Source organism: Esox lucius, chromosome 6 (genome assembly GCF_011004845.1).
Source record: "Esox lucius isolate fEsoLuc1 chromosome 6, fEsoLuc1.pri, whole genome shotgun sequence".
NCBI classification, from domain to species: domain Eukaryota; kingdom Metazoa; phylum Chordata; class Actinopteri; order Esociformes; family Esocidae; genus Esox; species Esox lucius.
Window position 1 is genome coordinate 17,332,487 of NC_047574.1, and position 18,521 is coordinate 17,351,007.

Genomic DNA, 18,521 nt, shown 5'->3' on the forward strand with positions numbered 1-18,521 from the left:
TTGTAAGTCAGACCAAAACAAAAAAACACGGCAGACCATTTAGCTTGGCAACCCATAACCAGTAGTATCCCCATCCCTCTACATAACAGACTAACTGGTTAGCGCTCCGCTGCCACACCAATGTTACATCGCTATCTAGCTACAAGATTTGGTGGCTGTACAAATCAATCACGTCCATCAATTACTTTTTCAGACATTTTATTGCTCATCATTAGCAGGGGTGCCATTAATTCTGGAGGCCACTGTCTACTTGAACTTCATGTCTTTAGATTCCCCCCTGTTGAAACAACCTGGCAACTGTAGAGGTTAGAACTGCATTTGGCAAACCTGCTAACATGCGTGTGCACACTCAACACAGACCCTGCGACAGGAGTGAGCTGTATGATGAACACTTCTGAAATACAATTTGGTCAAGACATGCACCAACCAATCAACTTTTATTTCAACATTTTAATGTACTGGAAATCAATCGTCACTTAATCCACAAATTGCTAGTAACGTTTAAAGGGACAAGAACAGCACATTCAATACAGGTATTGTTATTTGCTGTAGGATATTGAACTATTTCTAGTTATTTGTGGAAACCTCAAGGGGAGTTGTGTGCCAGTGTGTGACACAGAGCTCCAATATCAAATTAATAATGATAAAACAAATGAGGTCAGGTACCTCAAAACCAGTTGGCCATACTGAACCTAGCAAGTTTGAAAATACTGAAATATTTAAAACATCAGACATCATCTGTGGGACTGTTCACAACATTGAAGTCCTCCTGACATTACAGCATACTCTAAGCTAAGATAACTTTGTGTTATAGATGATACGACATATTTGTCAAGTTTTTGTTCAATCAAAAGATGAGGACATAAACCAAAGTTTATTAACATGTTTAAGATCAAGAAGTGGAGGAAACACTTAAAGTTCAGTAATACTGTTCTCAGCAGTAACTTAAATTAAGGTACATATAAAAGACTCATGTATGTCAGTCACTGCAATCTTTTTAATATTACTAATAAATCACAATGTGTATCCCAAATATATTTTTCATTAATAAACTTGAAATTCTCATTGTAATTTTCTGGACTTTAGGAACCCAATTTTAAGATGTCTTTTTATTATACAGGCCTGTTAGGATGGTGTAGAGCAGTGGCCCCCAACCTTTTTCAGTTACTGTACCCCCCAAATTATTTTTCACTGCTTGGAGTACCCCTGAAGTACCCCCTCATGTTAATTTCACTAGTAAACCTATGGTGTCATGAGTGTTTTCAAGTACCCCCTGTGGAGAGGCCAAGTACCCCCAGGGGTCCTAGTACCCCTGGTTGGGAACCACTGGTGTAGCGCTCTCACCCTCTTATCCAGCTAAACAGTCTTTGGTCTATTACAATTAAATCAACCTCGTCACATCATACAGTTGTCCAAATTACACCTAAACATGTTTCTAAACAAATCCAGACCCTTTTCTTTCTTTTCTTTTTATGAAACCGCACTATGCAAAGAGGGCATTATCATTTCATAGTGTTATTTCTATAAACAAATTAGCAATCATGTTTTTGACTGCTCTGGACCTTAAAACATGATTCTGTTTATTCTCAAGGATGTTTTCATTCTGTTTTCATTCATTCAGTTCCCTTAAATTTGGACTAAAATGGCATTGTCAAAACAAACCTGAATGAATTAATGTCCAACATGTCAGTCCAACACTAATGCTGATTAGTGGATGCCACAGAATGTAACAGCATTTCATGGTCAACTAAACATAAACCCCCAGTCCCTAACACACATGATTAGTAAGTTACAAGTTACAAAGTGTTTCATGCAGTTCTCTGTTTCCCTTTAGTATGACCCCAATCTCTCATTCTCTCTTTAATTATTCAAAGAACTTCACAGAATACAAAAATCATGGAATTTGTCAGTACGTCTGTATAAAATCACCAAGCAAAAAAGATTTTACAGCAATGCGGTCTTCTGGGGATAAGATTAAGTGACCAGCAAGAGATCTGAGTCCAAATAATGTCAGTAAGGTAAACCTATTCTGCCCTGTGGACACAGTGATAATAAATATAGACATTATATATTTCATTGTACCTGAGTGAGGACAGCAAATACACCTTTCAGAGGCACAGCACCAAGGTTCAAAGTCAGTCCCCTTTCCCTAAAACCAAGAGACACTTTAAAAGTAACAAATTAAATTTGGTGGAGTTTTTTAGTGCAAATATGGGTCTCCATCCAAAGAGTTCTCCACTATTCCACTCCATCACAACTTCATAGCGATCAGTTGTCAAAATGATGAGTCTTTGGCAGTCTCAGGGGTTGCATTGGAGCAGGTCTAAAAGGGAAAAAAAGGGCAGAAGTGATTCTAATTCAGAACACAAACTAAGCTATTGATGTTGTGCCAGCCAGGCCACCACAGCACATACCTGTTAGGTTGTGGCATAGTCAGCAGGGCCCTGGGTACGGTGGGGATGGGTCCAGGCAGACGGACCCCCAGCACCAAGGATCTGTGTGCCACCCGAGCACTCCTTCCCTGAGGGTCTGCAGGCAGGGGCTTCTGGGGTGGACTGGGCCTCTCCTGGTCCTAAGAATTTAATAGGGAAATCAATGATTTGCGTTTTCACAGAAACACCACTAGAGGGCACTGTGTTATAGCATGTCGCCATCATTAGCCAGGCTCTGTCTCTGCAATGTATGCCCCGGCTCCATAGCAACACTCTTTGGAAGGTTACCTAAACGAGATGCCATCATGTGTTACTAATCTAAAACGGTGAGGGGAGGGCGAGGTAATAACAAACATCTGTTAGTAGCTTTCCAGCTGCTCTGCAATTTGTTCAAGGAAAGGCACAAGCCATGAGCAAAACACAAATTATTATAAGTTTCAGCCAAACACCACACGCAAACCAATTAGAGAACAGAAGTGTCTAAAAAGTGTAGTCATGTTGTTGTGAAATCACTGAGTCTGTCACATTAACAGTGTAAAGTGTGTCCTACATTAGATTACTTTGTAAGGCTTTAATGTTTTAAGCTTGAATACCTGTCACCATAAAAGATGGCTACCCTCCCCCACCTTTATGTGGGTGTTTGTCAGTGTCGTGGGGTTGTATCAGCAACTGAAAACCTGTGTCATTTAACAAATCAATCATAAATGGCCCTCCCATTTGAAGTCAATATTAGGGGCTACTTTGTTGTAATCTTGCCTTGGACTAAACACAACAGCTCTCAAAAAAGAAAACATTTGATTGTGCTAATGACCTAAAATCACAACAAAATAGTTTGAAAACTTTGACATTATTATGTCCAAAACATATTCTACAAGTGGCAGAAACAATATACCTTCTGAAAGTAAACAGGAGAAAAGGAAGACGGCACGGCACCTGAATCACCTTCTGAAGCTGACAGACCAAAGAGGCCCCACAGAGGTTATAACCACCTTAGGTTATAAGACTTAGCTCCAGCCCAGACTAGTTCCCAAAACTAGACATTGTATTAAACTGCTGTTCATTGAAAGTAAATAATATTTACAATTGGATCTGGCCAAATATTTAGTCCATGAGGAACTAAACTGTTAGGCTGCCATGGATACAATATTTTTACTTCCTCAAAAGATATAGCCTGAGAAGTTTGCATTGGGTCTATAACCATCCCTCTCAATACAGAGGGATATATAACCAACTTATATAACCATCCCTCTCTACTACAATTTCAATTTCTCTTACATCTGGAAGTGGTTATGTGCTTTTAACACCAGAGAGAAAAGTTAATTTCATACTTTTTTTTTTGCCATGTGCATTGGCTAGTTCACTCACAAGCCCACTTACTTTGTACATCCATAACATATTCATATTGCGCTGTAGTTTGGATTACAGGATCCAAGGCAGGTGTGCCTTGAAAAAGTGAGCGCGAGCATGATTAGTATATTCCTATTGTCCTTGTGAAATACGGAAAATATATATTTTTTATGCCAATCCAAGCCGAGTTAAAAAAGAAACCTGCCAAAACAAGAAATGCAATGGATATTTGCATTCGTAATGGGGTCTGCTAACCTGTTCCATCCTGCCGGGCTGCTGTCTTGGCGGACTGTGTAGGGGCGCTGTCCGCAGAGGGGTTAGGGCGGAGCGGGCCAGCAGGGCCCTGTGATGGGATGGTGCCAGTGCCAGGGGCTGCTGTCCCACACAGAGGGAGACAGGCATGGGATCGCTGATCTGGATGGGCTGGCAGTGGGGAAGCCGCAGCAAGCTGTGGGAACGGAAAACGTGCCGAGGAAGGAGAGGCTCTGAGCTCAGGTAGGATGGCTGCGGGGATGGAGGGAGGTAGAGAACCACACTGTTATTTGTTGTTTTTTTCATCAGGACTTAAACTATCATGTTTGCCCTATACTGCTTGTTTCAATTCATTCAGCCTATTTCCTTCTGGAGTCTTTTCAAACCTTTCAGACCAGAGCTACATTTTATATGTATTAACAGGTGTCACAAGCTGTCGATAAAGTAAATGTACACATTAAAATGGTCAAAGCCAGCACCAGATTGGGTTAGGGTTAATCCAGAACAGCTGTCAATTCTCAATAATGATCATAATTGCATCTCAGATTGCTGCACTGGCTAAAATGCCTTTCACTTCAATGACGCCAGCTGACCCCCAGAGAGGGGAAATGTGCATCAGCTGTTGTAGATTCTTATGTTCCACTGAAGACTGTATGTCTTCCAACAGGACAGCAACCACAATTCTACATTAAAAAGCACTCAGGAGTGGTTAAGAAGTTACACTGAACAGTTATACTGAGGAGCCAGTCATATCGACAGGAAGACAACGTACTTGTGATGTAGACATACTGTTACTGGCTTAAGCAGCTTCCTCTCTGCCCAGCCCAGCTAATTGTTAACCCTAAGCTCGGACCCTACTGATGCACTCCAGCTATTTTCCAAGAGACCTGGCTGTGGCTGCTTGAATGCAATACACACATCTCATATAATGCTTATTAATTCAAACAAGTCCACCCCGATTTGCCTCCTACGCTTCAATCACTGTTCTCCTGTGTCTCTGTACACAAAAGCATTTTTTAAATCTCAGGCAGAACCATTATACACTGCCCTATAATGACACTGCACCATGATTACCATTTCATTTAAAAGCTGCAGGCTATCAATTCAAGTTTCTTCCGCATTTTGCTGGGAATACTGGCATCATTAATATTTCTTCAAGGGAGAGATGCTGAGACTAAATCAATTATTCGCTATGCCGTCAACTTGTTTGGACAAAAGTCTGGAATTAATAGGTTCTGATAAGCATGAACTGTTCCAGTCCAAGTTGATTCCATATCGTGGTGCTCAGGTTGTAATACAGTATGATTTCAATAGTTTTGTCAGCAATTAGTTTGTAATACGTCTTCGCTAAATCATTTATTTCCACAAAAATCACTATCAGGATAAAGAAATGCTGCCCTTCAGCAACATCAGAAAGATACCCACCTTGTATATGCTGTCGCATGGAGGCTGGGCAGGGGGTTTGTGCTGTGGACTGTACATCGACTGGGTTTGGCTAGGGCTGGATGGTCTAGTCGACCCAACAGATCTACTGCATGAGGACAGAGGGGTAACATTTCAACAACTGCTAGTCTTCTACTAAATACAGTGGATATAAAAAGTCTGCACACCCCTGTGAAAATGCCAGGTTTTTGTGATGTAAAAGAATGAGACAAAGATAAATCATGTCAGAACTTTTTCCACTTTTAATGTGACTTATAACGTGAACAATTGAATTGAAAAACAATTTGAAATCTTTGAGGGAGAAAAATCGAAAATTAAAACCTCACAATTATCTGGATGCATAAGTGTGAACACCCTCTTATAACGGAGGATGTGGCTGTGTTCAGAAGGAAGCAATCACATTCAAACTCATGTTATTAAAAAGAAGTCATTACACACCTGCCATCATTTAAAGTGACTCTGATTAATCACAAGTAAAGTTCAGCTGTTCAAGCAGGATTTTCCTGACATTTTCTTAGTTACATCTCAGAGCAAAAGCCATGGTGTGCAGAGAGCTTCCAAAGCATCAGAGGGATCTCATTGTTGAAAGATTTCAGTCAGGAGAAGGTTACAAAATGTCCAAAGCCTAAGACATACCATGGAACACAATGAAGACAGTCATCATCAAGTGGAGAAAATATGGCACAACAAATACATTACCAAGAACTGTACGTCCCTCCAAAATTGATGAAAAGATAACTGGTCAGGGAGGCTTTCAAGAGGCCTACATGAACATTAAAGGAACTGCAGGAATTTCTGGCATGTACTGGCTGTGTGCTGTATGTGACAACAATGTCCCGTATTCTTCATATGAATGGGTTATCGGGTAGGGTGGCAAGACAGAAGCATTTTCTTACAAAGAAAAATATCCAAGCCCGGCTGAAGTTTGCAAAAAGTCCCCCAAACTCCCAAAAGCACTTGGGAAAGTTTGTTATGGTCTGATGAAACCAAGGTTGAACTTTTTTGCCATAATTCCAAAACAACACTGCACATGTCCCAAAGAACACCATACCCATAGTGAAGCATCGTGGTGGCAGCATCATGTTTTGGGGATCTTTTTCTTCAGCTGGAACCGGGGCCTTAGTCAGGGTGGAGGGAATTATGAAGAGTTCCAAATACCAGGCAATTTTGGCACAAAACCTTCAGGCGTCCATTAGAAAGCTGAAGATGAAGAGGAAGTTCACCTTTCAGCATGACAACGACCCAAAGCACACATCCAAATCCACAAAAGCATGGCTTCAACAGAAGAAGATTAATGTTTTGTAATGGCCCAGCCAGAGCCCAGACCTGAATCCAATTGAACATCTGTGGGGTGATCTGAAGAGTGTTGTGCACAGGAGATGTCCTCGCAATCTGACAGATTTGGAGCGCTTTTACAAAGAAGAGTGGGCAAATATTGCCACGTCAAGATGTCCCATTCAAATAGACACCTACACAAAAAGACTAAGTGCTGTAAAAAAATCAAAAGGTGCTTCAACAAAGTATTAGTTTGTAAGGCTGTGCACACTTATGCAACCAGGTTATTGTGAGTTTTTTATTTTTTCCCCTCAAAGATTTCAGTTTGTTTTTCAATTGAATTGTTCACGTTATAGGTCACATTAAAGGTGGAACATGTTCTGACATGATTTATCTTTGTCTTATTCTTTCACCAGAACCTGGCATTTTAACAGGGGTGTGTAGACTTTTTATATCCACTGTACATATAGTATGACAATTCCTAAGGACGCAGGAGGACTAAGAAAGCATTTACATAAAAGTAGAATATCTTAAAATGCAAAACGTAAAATTAAACATACGAGTGAGAGGAAGTCTCTTTCTGTACCTCAGTTTCTGCATGGTGGTCTTTTTGTTGGTGAAGAGCAGACGTAGTAAAGTCTTCCTTTTGAAGAACACCAGGGACCCAGCACCCATCAGGCTGAGGAGGGTGGCCAGGATTGCCATAGCGACCACCCTGCTGTCAGCTGACGTCACATGCGACAACATGCACATTAATACACACACGTGGACATCTACAGTACAGCACAAACAGGACAGACACACAGCAGAAGTTTAGTGATACGTTCAACACTTCCATCATTAATTCCTTTTGCTCAAGAATGTCCAGGGTTCTATGTTTCTAGTTTTAATGTATGAAGTCATAGACAATAGTGTTACCCTCCAAACATACTAACTCTGAGACATCACACCATAAATAATCTTTATACATTATGCAAATAATCATGTTTTTACAAAAAATATAATCAAGCCTATGTAATCATGTATTTTTGCAGTATGTATAATTGTCTATGTACAATGATAACTATTAAAGTAATGTGTTACAGTGGATATAAAAAGTCTACACATAATGCTTTGGAAATTCTTTTGTAACCTTTTCCTGACTGATATCTTTCAACAATGAGATCCCTCTGACGCTTTGGAAGCTTTCTGCAGACCATGGCTTTTGCTCTGAGAAGCAACTAAGAAAATGTCAGGAAAATCCTACTTGAACAGCTGAACTTTATTTGTGATTAATCAGAGTTACTTTAAATGATGGCAGGTGTGTAATGACTTCTATTTAACATGAGTTTTAATGTGATTTTAATGTGATTCTGAACACAGCCACATCCCCAGTTATAAGAGGGTGTGCACACTTATGCAACCAAGTTATTGTGAGGTTTTAATTTTAGATTTTTCCCCCTCGAAGACTTCAGCTTGTTTTTTAATTGAATCGTTTACATTATAAGTCACATTAAAAGTGGAAAAAGTTCTGACATGATTTATCTTTGTCTCATTCTTTTACATCACAAAAACATGGGTGTGTATAACAAGTTGTTGTGCCAGCGCCTCAGGAGTTTCTTTTTTTTTTATCACTTATCTACACTGCACACTTAAGTTTTTTTTTTTCTTCATTGTAAAATGAATTGTTTTTTAAAATTACAAAACTAAAATATCATGATTGGATAAGTCTCCACTCTAGGTGGCTAAGGTAGGTCTGTCCGCAAGTAAGGACGCGTCAGTAAAGCTTCAAAGAAAGTACAGCTAAAAGAGTTAACCGATTATTATCCCAAATAAAGTTCTCAGCCCCTATGAGTGAAAAACAAGGTACATTTAGTACGGTTTTAAGAGGGAGGAGCATCCTGTACCTGCCAGTCTCATTGGTCCACTGTCAAGACTTCCTCCAAACCCTGCGCTGTCACAGAAGGGGGGGGCCCAGTGTGCTTCACAATGGCAGTTCTTCTTGTTGTTACACACCTAAAATCACAATGTACGAAAGCTATTTTTCAACACATCTTCACCTGTACAATGCAAAGATTGAGTTGAAAACAAGATCCCCACATCTGAAATGCTTGGATTGCCTGTACAAATAAACCTAGTTGTTCCATCAGGCCCATCTGATTTCTGTAGCGGGTGCTATAGACTGGACAGCATCAAGAATGGAGAAAACATGTGCAGGAGAAAGCCCCATCCATAACACAGTTTTCAGAGCTAACACAGTTTTCAGAGCTGGGGAAAAATCCAAAAGGATTCCCTAGCGACGTAATGGAGTCCAGTTGTCAGCCACAGGGAGACCTGTGGCAAAGACTGTTCCAGATTGGATCTGGCCCTAAACTGGATAAAGCTCACCCTGCTTCAGTTACTGACAATCCCTACCGTGTGTGTTTTGGACCATGAATACTCAGGGGTGGTAAGGAGACATTTAAGAACCCCTAAAGAGCATGACACAGTACACCTGTAAAAACACTCATGCACAGATAGCCTTTATACATCTACATAAGTGTATGTTTATATTTGTCTCATCATGTGGCTCTGAGAATAGGAAGTGACCTAAGGTAGTAAAATGAATACATCTGTTTTTTTTTACTCTAGCTCTGATTCTGTGTCTGAGTTTCACCTCTGATAACGGTGATTCATCCACGCACTAGTTTCGAAGCCAGTCACTGTAAGCCAGGGCTGGCCAACCGCAGCCTAGTACTACCATTCTGTGTTCTCCTACAAAGCCCAGTTGTGACTAACCTGTTTCTGCTTTTCATCCAGCTAAGTGCTAAAATCAGCTGTGTTAAATTAGGAACGGAGAGAAAACCTACAGGTCCGTAGCTCTCCAGGAACATGGTTGGGCAGCCCTTCTGTAACAAATTCTCACCCATGTTTCTGTTATCGTTCATAATTTATTCATTCATTCAACGAAACAACAAAGTGAATACAACATAAAAGGCTTCTCTTTGCATACAAATTCTTACAGCAGTGAGTTTTTGGATGATGAATGGTATTTGCTTCTTTCAGCTTAGGGATTGCCAGGGTTACAGTCACACTGCTTATTGATCAAGATTCAGGGGACACAGTGCAATCATTTCAAGATTAGAACTGTCAGCGAAGTAATCGATGTGTTCAGTTGAGGATCACAAAACACTGAAGTGGGAGGAACCTCTGCATTTTACAAAAGTAAATGTGACAGCCAGACCTGGGATCTCCGGTCAAGTGCCACCATTAAATTAGACTGATATAACTTCTCTGAGGCTCTGAAAATGTAGCCCTTACCTATGGGGTATACACAGACTACGCTAGAGTTTGGTGAAGCAATGGACCTACTGTACATTTCCACTGCATGCAATGAGAGAAGTTTTGAGCTGAAATGTAGCAGGTCACTGCATTCTAGACATTCAAAATTAAAATATACCCTCCCACACTGAGTACCTACCCCTCTTCCATTGCACTTCCCTGAGCACTGGTGCACTCCAAACCCAGTGACATTCTGGCACTGACGATTCAGACAAATCTATGGAGTGTAGGAAGTCACATTGAATAAATCCAACAGATGTTAGGCACTGTAGTACTTCAAATGTGATGTTAATTATTGAACGGAAAGCATATCTTCTAAGAACAGTATAGCCCGAATTGAATTATTGCAAGTAATAACAGTGATTGATGCTGTGAGATTTAACCAAAGAGTCGGCACTGGGATATACACTTGTGATAACAGTCCCTCTGTACTGCAGCTTGATAACAGGCAGAGCATCCTACGGAATTCTCACACAATCAATCAAAAAAAGCATTTTATGAAGACCTTTTTACATGGGCCGTTGTCTCAAAGTGCTGATATACAGTTGATAGCCAGTTTAAAACCCCTAAGAGCAAGCATCAACAAGTTGTTGTTGCACAGTTGCTCACCATGCCCTCCGCACACTTGGTACCAGATAGAACCAGTCCAGGGTCGGGCATGTCATCCCCCAGGTAGACGTGGGTCCCCCGACACAGGATCCTCCCTCCTTCCTGAAGAGGGATGTTGGTTTCTATGGAGACGGCATTGGTGCCAATCACAGGGCGGTTAGCCCCTCCTTGACACTGAATTTTACCACACTTTGCATGTCTGTGTAAAGAAAGGCACATTGCACACACCCACACACACACAGACAGACACACACATAAAAATGACATGACAAAGTTTAATACTGAGAATCTCTGACTTGTATCGTAGGATGGACAGAAAAAAGGGGAGTGAAAACAAATAACCATGCCTTGTGCTGCTGACAACAGGTGTCAGGAAGCAGGCCACGCATGGTATACAAAACCTAAACATGCCTACACATCCTTATTGTATAGTCTATTAATGAGAGACCAGTGCAACTGGAATCAAAGATGAATGACAACTAAACAGCATTTTTCTCATCCTTATAATTTTCCCCTCAGTCCTACAGTCATAAAAGCAATTACAAATGCATGATTAGAGACATCTCCAACAAACAATTATCTGACAAGAAGAGAATAAAAGCGATTCATTTATACACAAATTGGCCTTTATGCTGTCTAACTATATGTTTGTCTATATTACTTTTCCTAAGCAATCTCTCCCATTTATGTACCACAGCGCTGTTGACAATACCAATTAAAATAAAAAATATTTTGAATTAGATCATTTTTTTCGCTAGATCTTTTTGTTTCGATAGCAACAGAGATGACAAAAACCACAACACCTGCTCAGTCTTTCTTACCGGGCTTCACATTTGGCAAACAACCCTTTGGAATCCTTCCCACAGTTCCCGTAAGGATCTCCTGCTGAGTTAACCCTCTCAAAGCAGATCCCTGGGGCAGTTTTAGCTCCTACAAGAGAAAGACATTGAGAGAAATAGAGAATCAAATGCAGAGGAATAAAGAAAAAGACAGATCGGGGGAGAGATAGGAATGGAAACGTGAAAAGAAAGAAGTCGGAAAAAGCATCCCATGAGCTTGAGGTAACCTCTGACCTCTAGAAGCTGGAATGGGTTAATTGAGGCAGAACCTATGTTAATCTAAAACCTGTTTAAAATGTCTTATTCACAATGTCTCCCGAAAGATGAAATAACGTATATATACTTTTTTGTAAAATCATTCAAGTCTTCCAGGCGTTCGCAGGGCCCTCTACTGACCTGGTCCCCATAGCGTTATGCACTGCTGCTCGTGGGTCTGGCAGATACCGTTGTAACAGTATCCATCCATGTTTTGGCAGGCGTGCCCGTCATGCAGGTACAAGTTGGCAGGGCACTGGGGGTTGGCACCAGTACAGAACTCTGGCAGATCACAGGAGTTACTGGACTCTCGACACGGCGTGCCAGCTGGCTTCAGCTGCGGAGTGGGCACAATAAAAGAAATGTACGCGCAAACACACAGCACAATGACAAAAGGTACCTCGAAAATGAAATGTCCAAATGTTTTACGTCCGAATGCTTGCTTATGTAACACCAGTCACGGACACAGGGACGACGGAGTTACGTTTTTTAGTCATTTCAGGGAGGGAAAGAGAGAGAGAGAGACAGAGTGCTAGAACAAACATGGAGGGAGGGAGGGACAGGCGAGTCCTACCCTGCAGTCCTCACAGCACTGCCCATGGGCACACACGGCATCTCCTTTCAGGGTACAGGTGGTGGCATTACAGCACGGGTTCATGCATTCCTGAAACACAGAACGACACATCACATGGAGCCGATTACTGTTCTGGACCACCAACTCCCAGCTGCTGCAGCCGGGATTGTGTTGGACCAGCCTAACGGTTCAGGGGGAGGAAGCAGTCTGTCTGACTTGGAGGCTTACACCGCAGCCCCTTAAGCCAGTGGGTGAGAGATCCAACAGAACAGAATAAGCAGAAAGGCAATCATCTGGCAGGGATAAATGTGAATAGGATAAATGTATCTTCAGACTAGGTTTGTCGGTATGTTCTGACATTTGGGTTTGCTCTTCTGTTTACTGGATAGAGAAAGAAAGATTTAACTCAGCTTCAGTGATTTAACACTGTTAGTTTGGAATAGGTGTCAGCCTTTTAGGCCCCTGAATGCTGGTGAATCCTGAAAGAACCAGGAGCTAAAGGAGCGGTGCCCACATGGGAAGACAGAACTGGGGGAGTGTAGTGCAGAACAGTTGTTTAAAAGTGGATGAAGAGGTGACTGAATGAAAAATACTGTGAACTGGGATTTAGTGGGAGAAACGGGAAGAAGTAGAAGGTTCATGTGATAAATAGTACAGAACAGAATTGAAACCCCCAATGCGTTGACAAGGTACTGATGGGTCAGGACAAGAGCTGCTCTTCTGTTGAAAGGGTGTTATGAGGTCACCGTGCAGCTTTGGCCTGATGTTTGCAACTGTTCGTGTGGAGAGGGAAATGTTTTCCCCGTCCAATCAAACTGGGCCTATGGATCACAGAATAGCAAATAGAACTGAAGTATACCAGCCAGCTGGCATTAAAGCATTCTAATCATGGCCTGAAGTCTGGAGAGGAGCGGATTTGTCTACAGAGAGAGAGAGATGATTATGTAGGTGCACGATGTAATGGGTACACTAAGAGAGTTCCATTGTCTACACATTCATCAGAAGGCTCCCCATTGGCATTTCCAACCATCCTGTTGTCCTATAGACAACAAAAATATCAACAACAACAACATCCCTCTCATATTGGGTCATGACCTGCTTTTATGGTGTTCTGTTAGAAGACGAACATCTAAGCACAGTGCCAGAGGGATTCTGTGGGATTGGAAACAGCTGCCATAGCTGTACTGTAAGCTAGTTCTAGTTCAAAAACTGCTCTACTGCCACTCTAAACCACTCTTTCATTAGAAGAAAGAGAATAGAATGCTAGAAGGTTGCTGAGGATGATAATCAGATTCATCTTTTATGGTTTCACAAAAATAATATACATAATCCATCCCTTTGCGCTGCACGTACATTAGGTGTCCCCTAGGTCACCTTAACCTATTCAGCCTGCTTGGGAAATGGTAATGGGATGCACATCAAGGATTTGCAGGTTAAGCAATGAGTACTTGAGGACCATCTAAGTCAATTAAAATTACATGAAAGGGGTGTAGGGCATTGACGGTCTACTTTTTAGTTCTTAAACAGTGCAGTCCAGTAGCATTTGGCTAGTGGCACTGTATTACGTCACTTTAGATTTGAAATAACACAGTGATGATGGGGTTAAAGTTTTTATTTTGAGGGTATTCTCATATTGGAGAAAGCCTTTAAAAATGAAGTGTAGAACGGACATCAAAAGTCTGCACACCTTTGATGGAAATGCAGCTTCTGTTCATGTAAAGGCTGAAATCAAGTTATTTTTCATGACATGTAACCAACAATTATTTTTCTCAGTAAAATAAACCCTTATTCCTTACAGATAACAGAGAGGTTGATAGACTGAATCCCGGAGTCATCAAGTGGAATAATCATTCCTTCTTTCAAGCAAGTTAACCCAAATTGGTCCCAGGTCATGAGAATAAGATTCAGATGACAGGGTCAAAAAGTGACAATGTTCCTATGTGTCAAGTATGTGCTGATATACAAAATAATATTAATATAATAAAATCTTGTTTTGTAATTGTTGTTACTGTACCTCTTGCTCCCCACAGTCACACTCCTCCCCCTCCTCAACGTATCCGTTCCCACACTTTTGTCCCCCGTAGAGCACCTTGACTTCAGGCATGTTGTACAGACACATCCCCACTCCTTTCTCCAGACTGGCAGCCAGGTCCTTCTTACTGCAGGTGCTGAACATTGTAGGAAAAGGGTAGCTGAAGAACAGAGAAGGTAAAAATGTGTTGAGCGTAGTGTTGCTATAAGCTGTTATGTCTGTTGTGGGCACAGTCCTGTGTTAAAGCACAACCAGTGGCAGGCTCCTGGCGTTCAATGTCAACACCAGGCTGTTTTGTTCAAGAAATATCAGGCTGGATTCTTGTAATTCCTGACTGAAATGTTGCTCATTCTCCTCAAAAATGTGACTTAAGATACAGTACTGTATATCTTAAGTGTGAGTTATTACCAAGTTAGAGCTCAGCTTAAAAGGATTCTAACTAGTTCTGTTATAAGGCCTTTGAACACGATGTTCTTTCAGCATTAGATCAGACATCAACTTTCATAAGCACAAAGATACAAAAAAATTATCAAGATAAAGCAAACACAGCCCCTCTACATTTCATGAATATTCATCCGTCATTCAAAAAGAAGCTTGGATAATGAAATTCATTGGAAGGAACAGGCTTCTGAAGAATTCAATGGGGGAATTACTGATGTATCTCAGTGTCTGTGTCATGATCATGATATAATAAATAAAGAAATAAATAATATACACTCACCTAAAGGATTATTAGGAACACCATACTAATACTGTGTTTGACCCCCTTTCGCCTTCAGAACTGCCTTAATTCTACGTGCCATTGATTCAACAAGGTGCTGAAAGCATTCTTTAGAAATGTTGGCCCATATTGATAGGATAGCATCTTGCAGTTGATGGAGATTTGTGGGATGCACATCCAGGGCACGAAGCTCCCGTTCCACCACATCCCAAATATGCTTTATTGGGTTGAGATCTGGTGACTGTGGGGGCCATTTCAGTACAGTGAACTCATTGTCATGTTCAAGAAACCAATTTGAAATGATTCGAGCTTTGTGACATGGTGCATTATCCTGCTGGAAGTAGCCATCAGAGGATGGGTACATGGTGGTCATAAAGGGATGGACACGGTCAGAAACAATGCTCAGGTAGGCCGTGGCATTTAAACGATGCCCAATTGGCACTAAGGGGCCTAAAGTGTGCCAAGAAAACATCCCCCACACCATTACACCACCACCACCAGCCTGCACAGTGGTAAAATGGCATGATGGAGCCATGTTCTCATTCTGTTTCCGCCAAATTCTGACTACCATCTGAATGTCTCAACAGAAATCGAGACTCATCAGACCAGGCAACATTCTTCCAGTCTTCAACTGTCCAATTTTGGTGAGCTCGTGCAAATTGTAGCCTCTTTTTCCTATTTGTAGTGGAGATGAGTGGTACCCGGTGGGGTCTTCTGCTGTTGTAATCCATCCGCCTCAAGGTTGTGCGTGTTGTGGCTTCACAAATGCTTTGCTGCATACCTCGGTTGTAACGAGTGGTTATTTCAGTCAAAGTTGCTCTTCTATCAGCTTGAATCAGTCGGCCCATTCTCCTCTGACCACTAGCATCAACAAGGCATTTTCGCCCACAGGACTGCCGCATACTGGATGTTTTTCTCTTTTCACACCATTCTTTGTAAACCCTAGAAATGGTTGTGCGTTAAAATCCCAGTAACTGAGCAGATTGTGAAATACTCAGACCAGCCCGTCTGGCACCAACAACCATGCCATGCTCAAAATTGCTTAAATCACCTTTCTTTCCCATTCTGACATTCAGTTTGGAGTTCAGGAGATTATCTTGGCCATGACCACACCCCTAAATGCATTGAAGCAGCTGCAATGTGATTGGTTGATTAGATAATTGCATTAATGAGAAATTGAACAGGTGTTCCTAATAATCCTTCTGGTGAGTGTACATTTACAAATTTGGAGCACAAATGGGAGTCACTGTGTATTTGCAGTACAGACAACTAACCCTAACCCAATTCACTTGAATAGGTAAGAGTCTCCCAACTAAGCACTGTGAAAACAGAGGGAGATAATTAAATGGTCCAGCTGACAGGCTACATCAAAACATTTTGTTGCTACAGTAATATTAATGGAAAGAAGTCCTAGCTACACTGCTAGCGTAGCACTCTAACAGTGACACAACCATCGCCCCCCTGAGCAGGTCACATACACCAAGCTCTCCTGCTGAGGGACGTGAATTGCACTTAAACAGGCCTGATGTTGCTTTATCTTGTGGAGACAACAGTGCGCTTCCACAGTAACTCGGATTGGCAAGGATGGATTCCAGGCAAATTCCTTAGAATTCACACTGAACCCCAGAGAGTGATTGTGGGAGGACATTGCAAAAGTGCACTCTTCTGTCTGCTAGTGGGACTTACAACACAAAAGTGCCGTTATCCCAGGAGTCTAAGCCACCTGCCTCTTAACTGATCAATTGTGCTATGATTCGTTCAATTCGTCGGTCGGACTGAACAAAGGAATGTGCGCAACATGGACTTAACGACACAAAAATAGGAGCTGTTAGAAGACAACAAGCAAAAAACTAGACACTGTTCCATCCCTTTCAAGAAAAACAAAGGGTCATTTGTACTAGGTGAAAAAGGACCCCTGAATTAATACAACTCAAATCATCATGTCCTAATGAGAGAAATAAACTTTATCCCAAGGACCTGTGCTTGGGATAAAGGGAGACTTACAGGCAACTTAAGTTCACAGCTCTGTGACAATGTAATGGGTGCCTGTCGCACCACTGGTCACCACAGGCAGACAATACAAAAGAAAATTAGAGTCGTTTGTAATATGTCACACATTTCACACTAACTGCACTCGGCTGACGAGGGCCCACTTCTGGAAAAGGGTTTCCCATGATGTGTTCACATAAATTCAAATGGAAAGTGAGGGGGGTGACAACTTTCCGGCTGACTTAGCGAGGAGTGCCACCACCCAGAGTGCAAGGGGAACAGAAAAGGGTCCCATTCAGTGCCGACATTACACTGGGCGTATTTATTGTCATGACCCCTCCGAGCAGGGCTGCTGCATACCTACAGAGTGCGACCATGTGGGGGCGCCAAATGACAAGAGCCTTCTAAGGAAAACAAGGCTAGGGCGTCTGGTGAGGGTCTCCCCAAACAAGCTAAAGCACCCCTCCCACAAAAAAAAAGGGAAACAAGCTTGCAAGCAGCTCTGCCTGCACAGTCCAACAAGACGTGACAGGGTTAAGATGGGACAGAACAAACCAAGGTTGATTTGGCTACATAAGACACGGCTATGCGTTCTCAAGTGCAAGACACTTTGAGGGAAGTTAAAGAAACATATGGGCCTCAGCCATGCTCAGCCCATGGCCATGCTATACAGTAAGGTCGATTGTGCCTTTCTTCCATTTATCTGAGAGGAAGTGTTGAGTGTGTAATGAACCATTGGGCTTTTGAACCCACACAGCTATTCTCTTGACGCAACACTGGAAGTCCCAGAAACACACCCTCATCTCCTTTCCCTGTCTAAATCTTCTGTTGAAGCAGAAGTCACCATAATGTCCACAATACAAGAACAAGAAGGCTGTCAGCTGGGCCACCTAAAACAATGAAACTGGCATGAAAAGTAATGGAAAGGGAAACGTCACTATGTAAAGCCGGCAAATTATAACGTCAAAACTAGTGACAATTGATGCTATAGGTAGGTGTTACTGGTCAGGATGGGGTGTTCCGTTTGGGAAGACATCATTTTGAAAAGCCTTCTGAAGGCAATCAGAAGATAAAAATGACTGTTGCCGAGCTAGAAGCTAGTCTGGTCCAAACTAGTTGGCCAGGAAGGTGATGGCTGGCATGAAATTTTAGAAACACTGCCATCAGACATGACTGCTTCAAAGAGAGGTCCTGTGTAGCTCAGTTGACAGGACACTGTGCTAGCAATTCTAGGACTTTGGGTTTGATTTTCACGTGGTGCTAGGACAAAAATGAATATAACCATTAATGGAAGTTGCTTGATTAAAAATACATGGACTGTACAGTCATTGGACTAAAAGGTTTGAGTGTCTTGGCACAAGTTTGGTAAATTGGGTATTATATTATCCAAAAAAGGTTTGAATCTAAACCCTGTCCTTAGACATAATCACTTTTTTAACATGACATTACACAG

At 41.8% G+C, this 18,521-nt stretch overlaps 1 protein-coding gene across 4 annotated transcripts in view; it reads right to left on the reverse strand.

Moving 5' to 3' along the window:
• Positions 1–1,257: 1,257 nt before the first annotated feature.
• adam12 (ADAM metallopeptidase domain 12) overlaps positions 1,258–18,521 on the reverse strand; it is a 69,318-nt gene continuing 52,054 nt past the window's right edge. For 3 of the 4 annotated variants that reach the window (XM_010869956.5, XM_010869955.5, XM_034292920.1), the window contains exons 12-23: positions 14,341–14,518; positions 12,327–12,416; positions 11,894–12,089; positions 11,480–11,588; positions 10,659–10,857; positions 10,189–10,266; positions 8,636–8,744; positions 7,336–7,522; positions 5,457–5,562; positions 4,035–4,283; positions 2,415–2,572; positions 1,258–2,323 (exon numbers count right to left, since the gene is read on the reverse strand). In XM_010869956.5, the coding sequence (XP_010868258.1) occupies positions 2,269–2,323; positions 2,415–2,572; positions 4,035–4,283; positions 5,457–5,562; positions 7,336–7,522; positions 8,636–8,744; positions 10,189–10,266; positions 10,659–10,857; positions 11,480–11,588; positions 11,894–12,089; positions 12,327–12,416; positions 14,341–14,518 (1,714 nt within the window). In that variant the 3' untranslated portion in view covers positions 1,258–2,268. The remainder of the gene's footprint in view (positions 2,324–2,414; positions 2,573–4,034; positions 4,284–5,456; positions 5,563–7,335; positions 7,523–8,635; positions 8,745–10,188; positions 10,267–10,658; positions 10,858–11,479; positions 11,589–11,893; positions 12,090–12,326; positions 12,417–14,340; positions 14,519–18,521) is intronic. The other variant, XM_010869957.5, reaches the window with a different exon arrangement.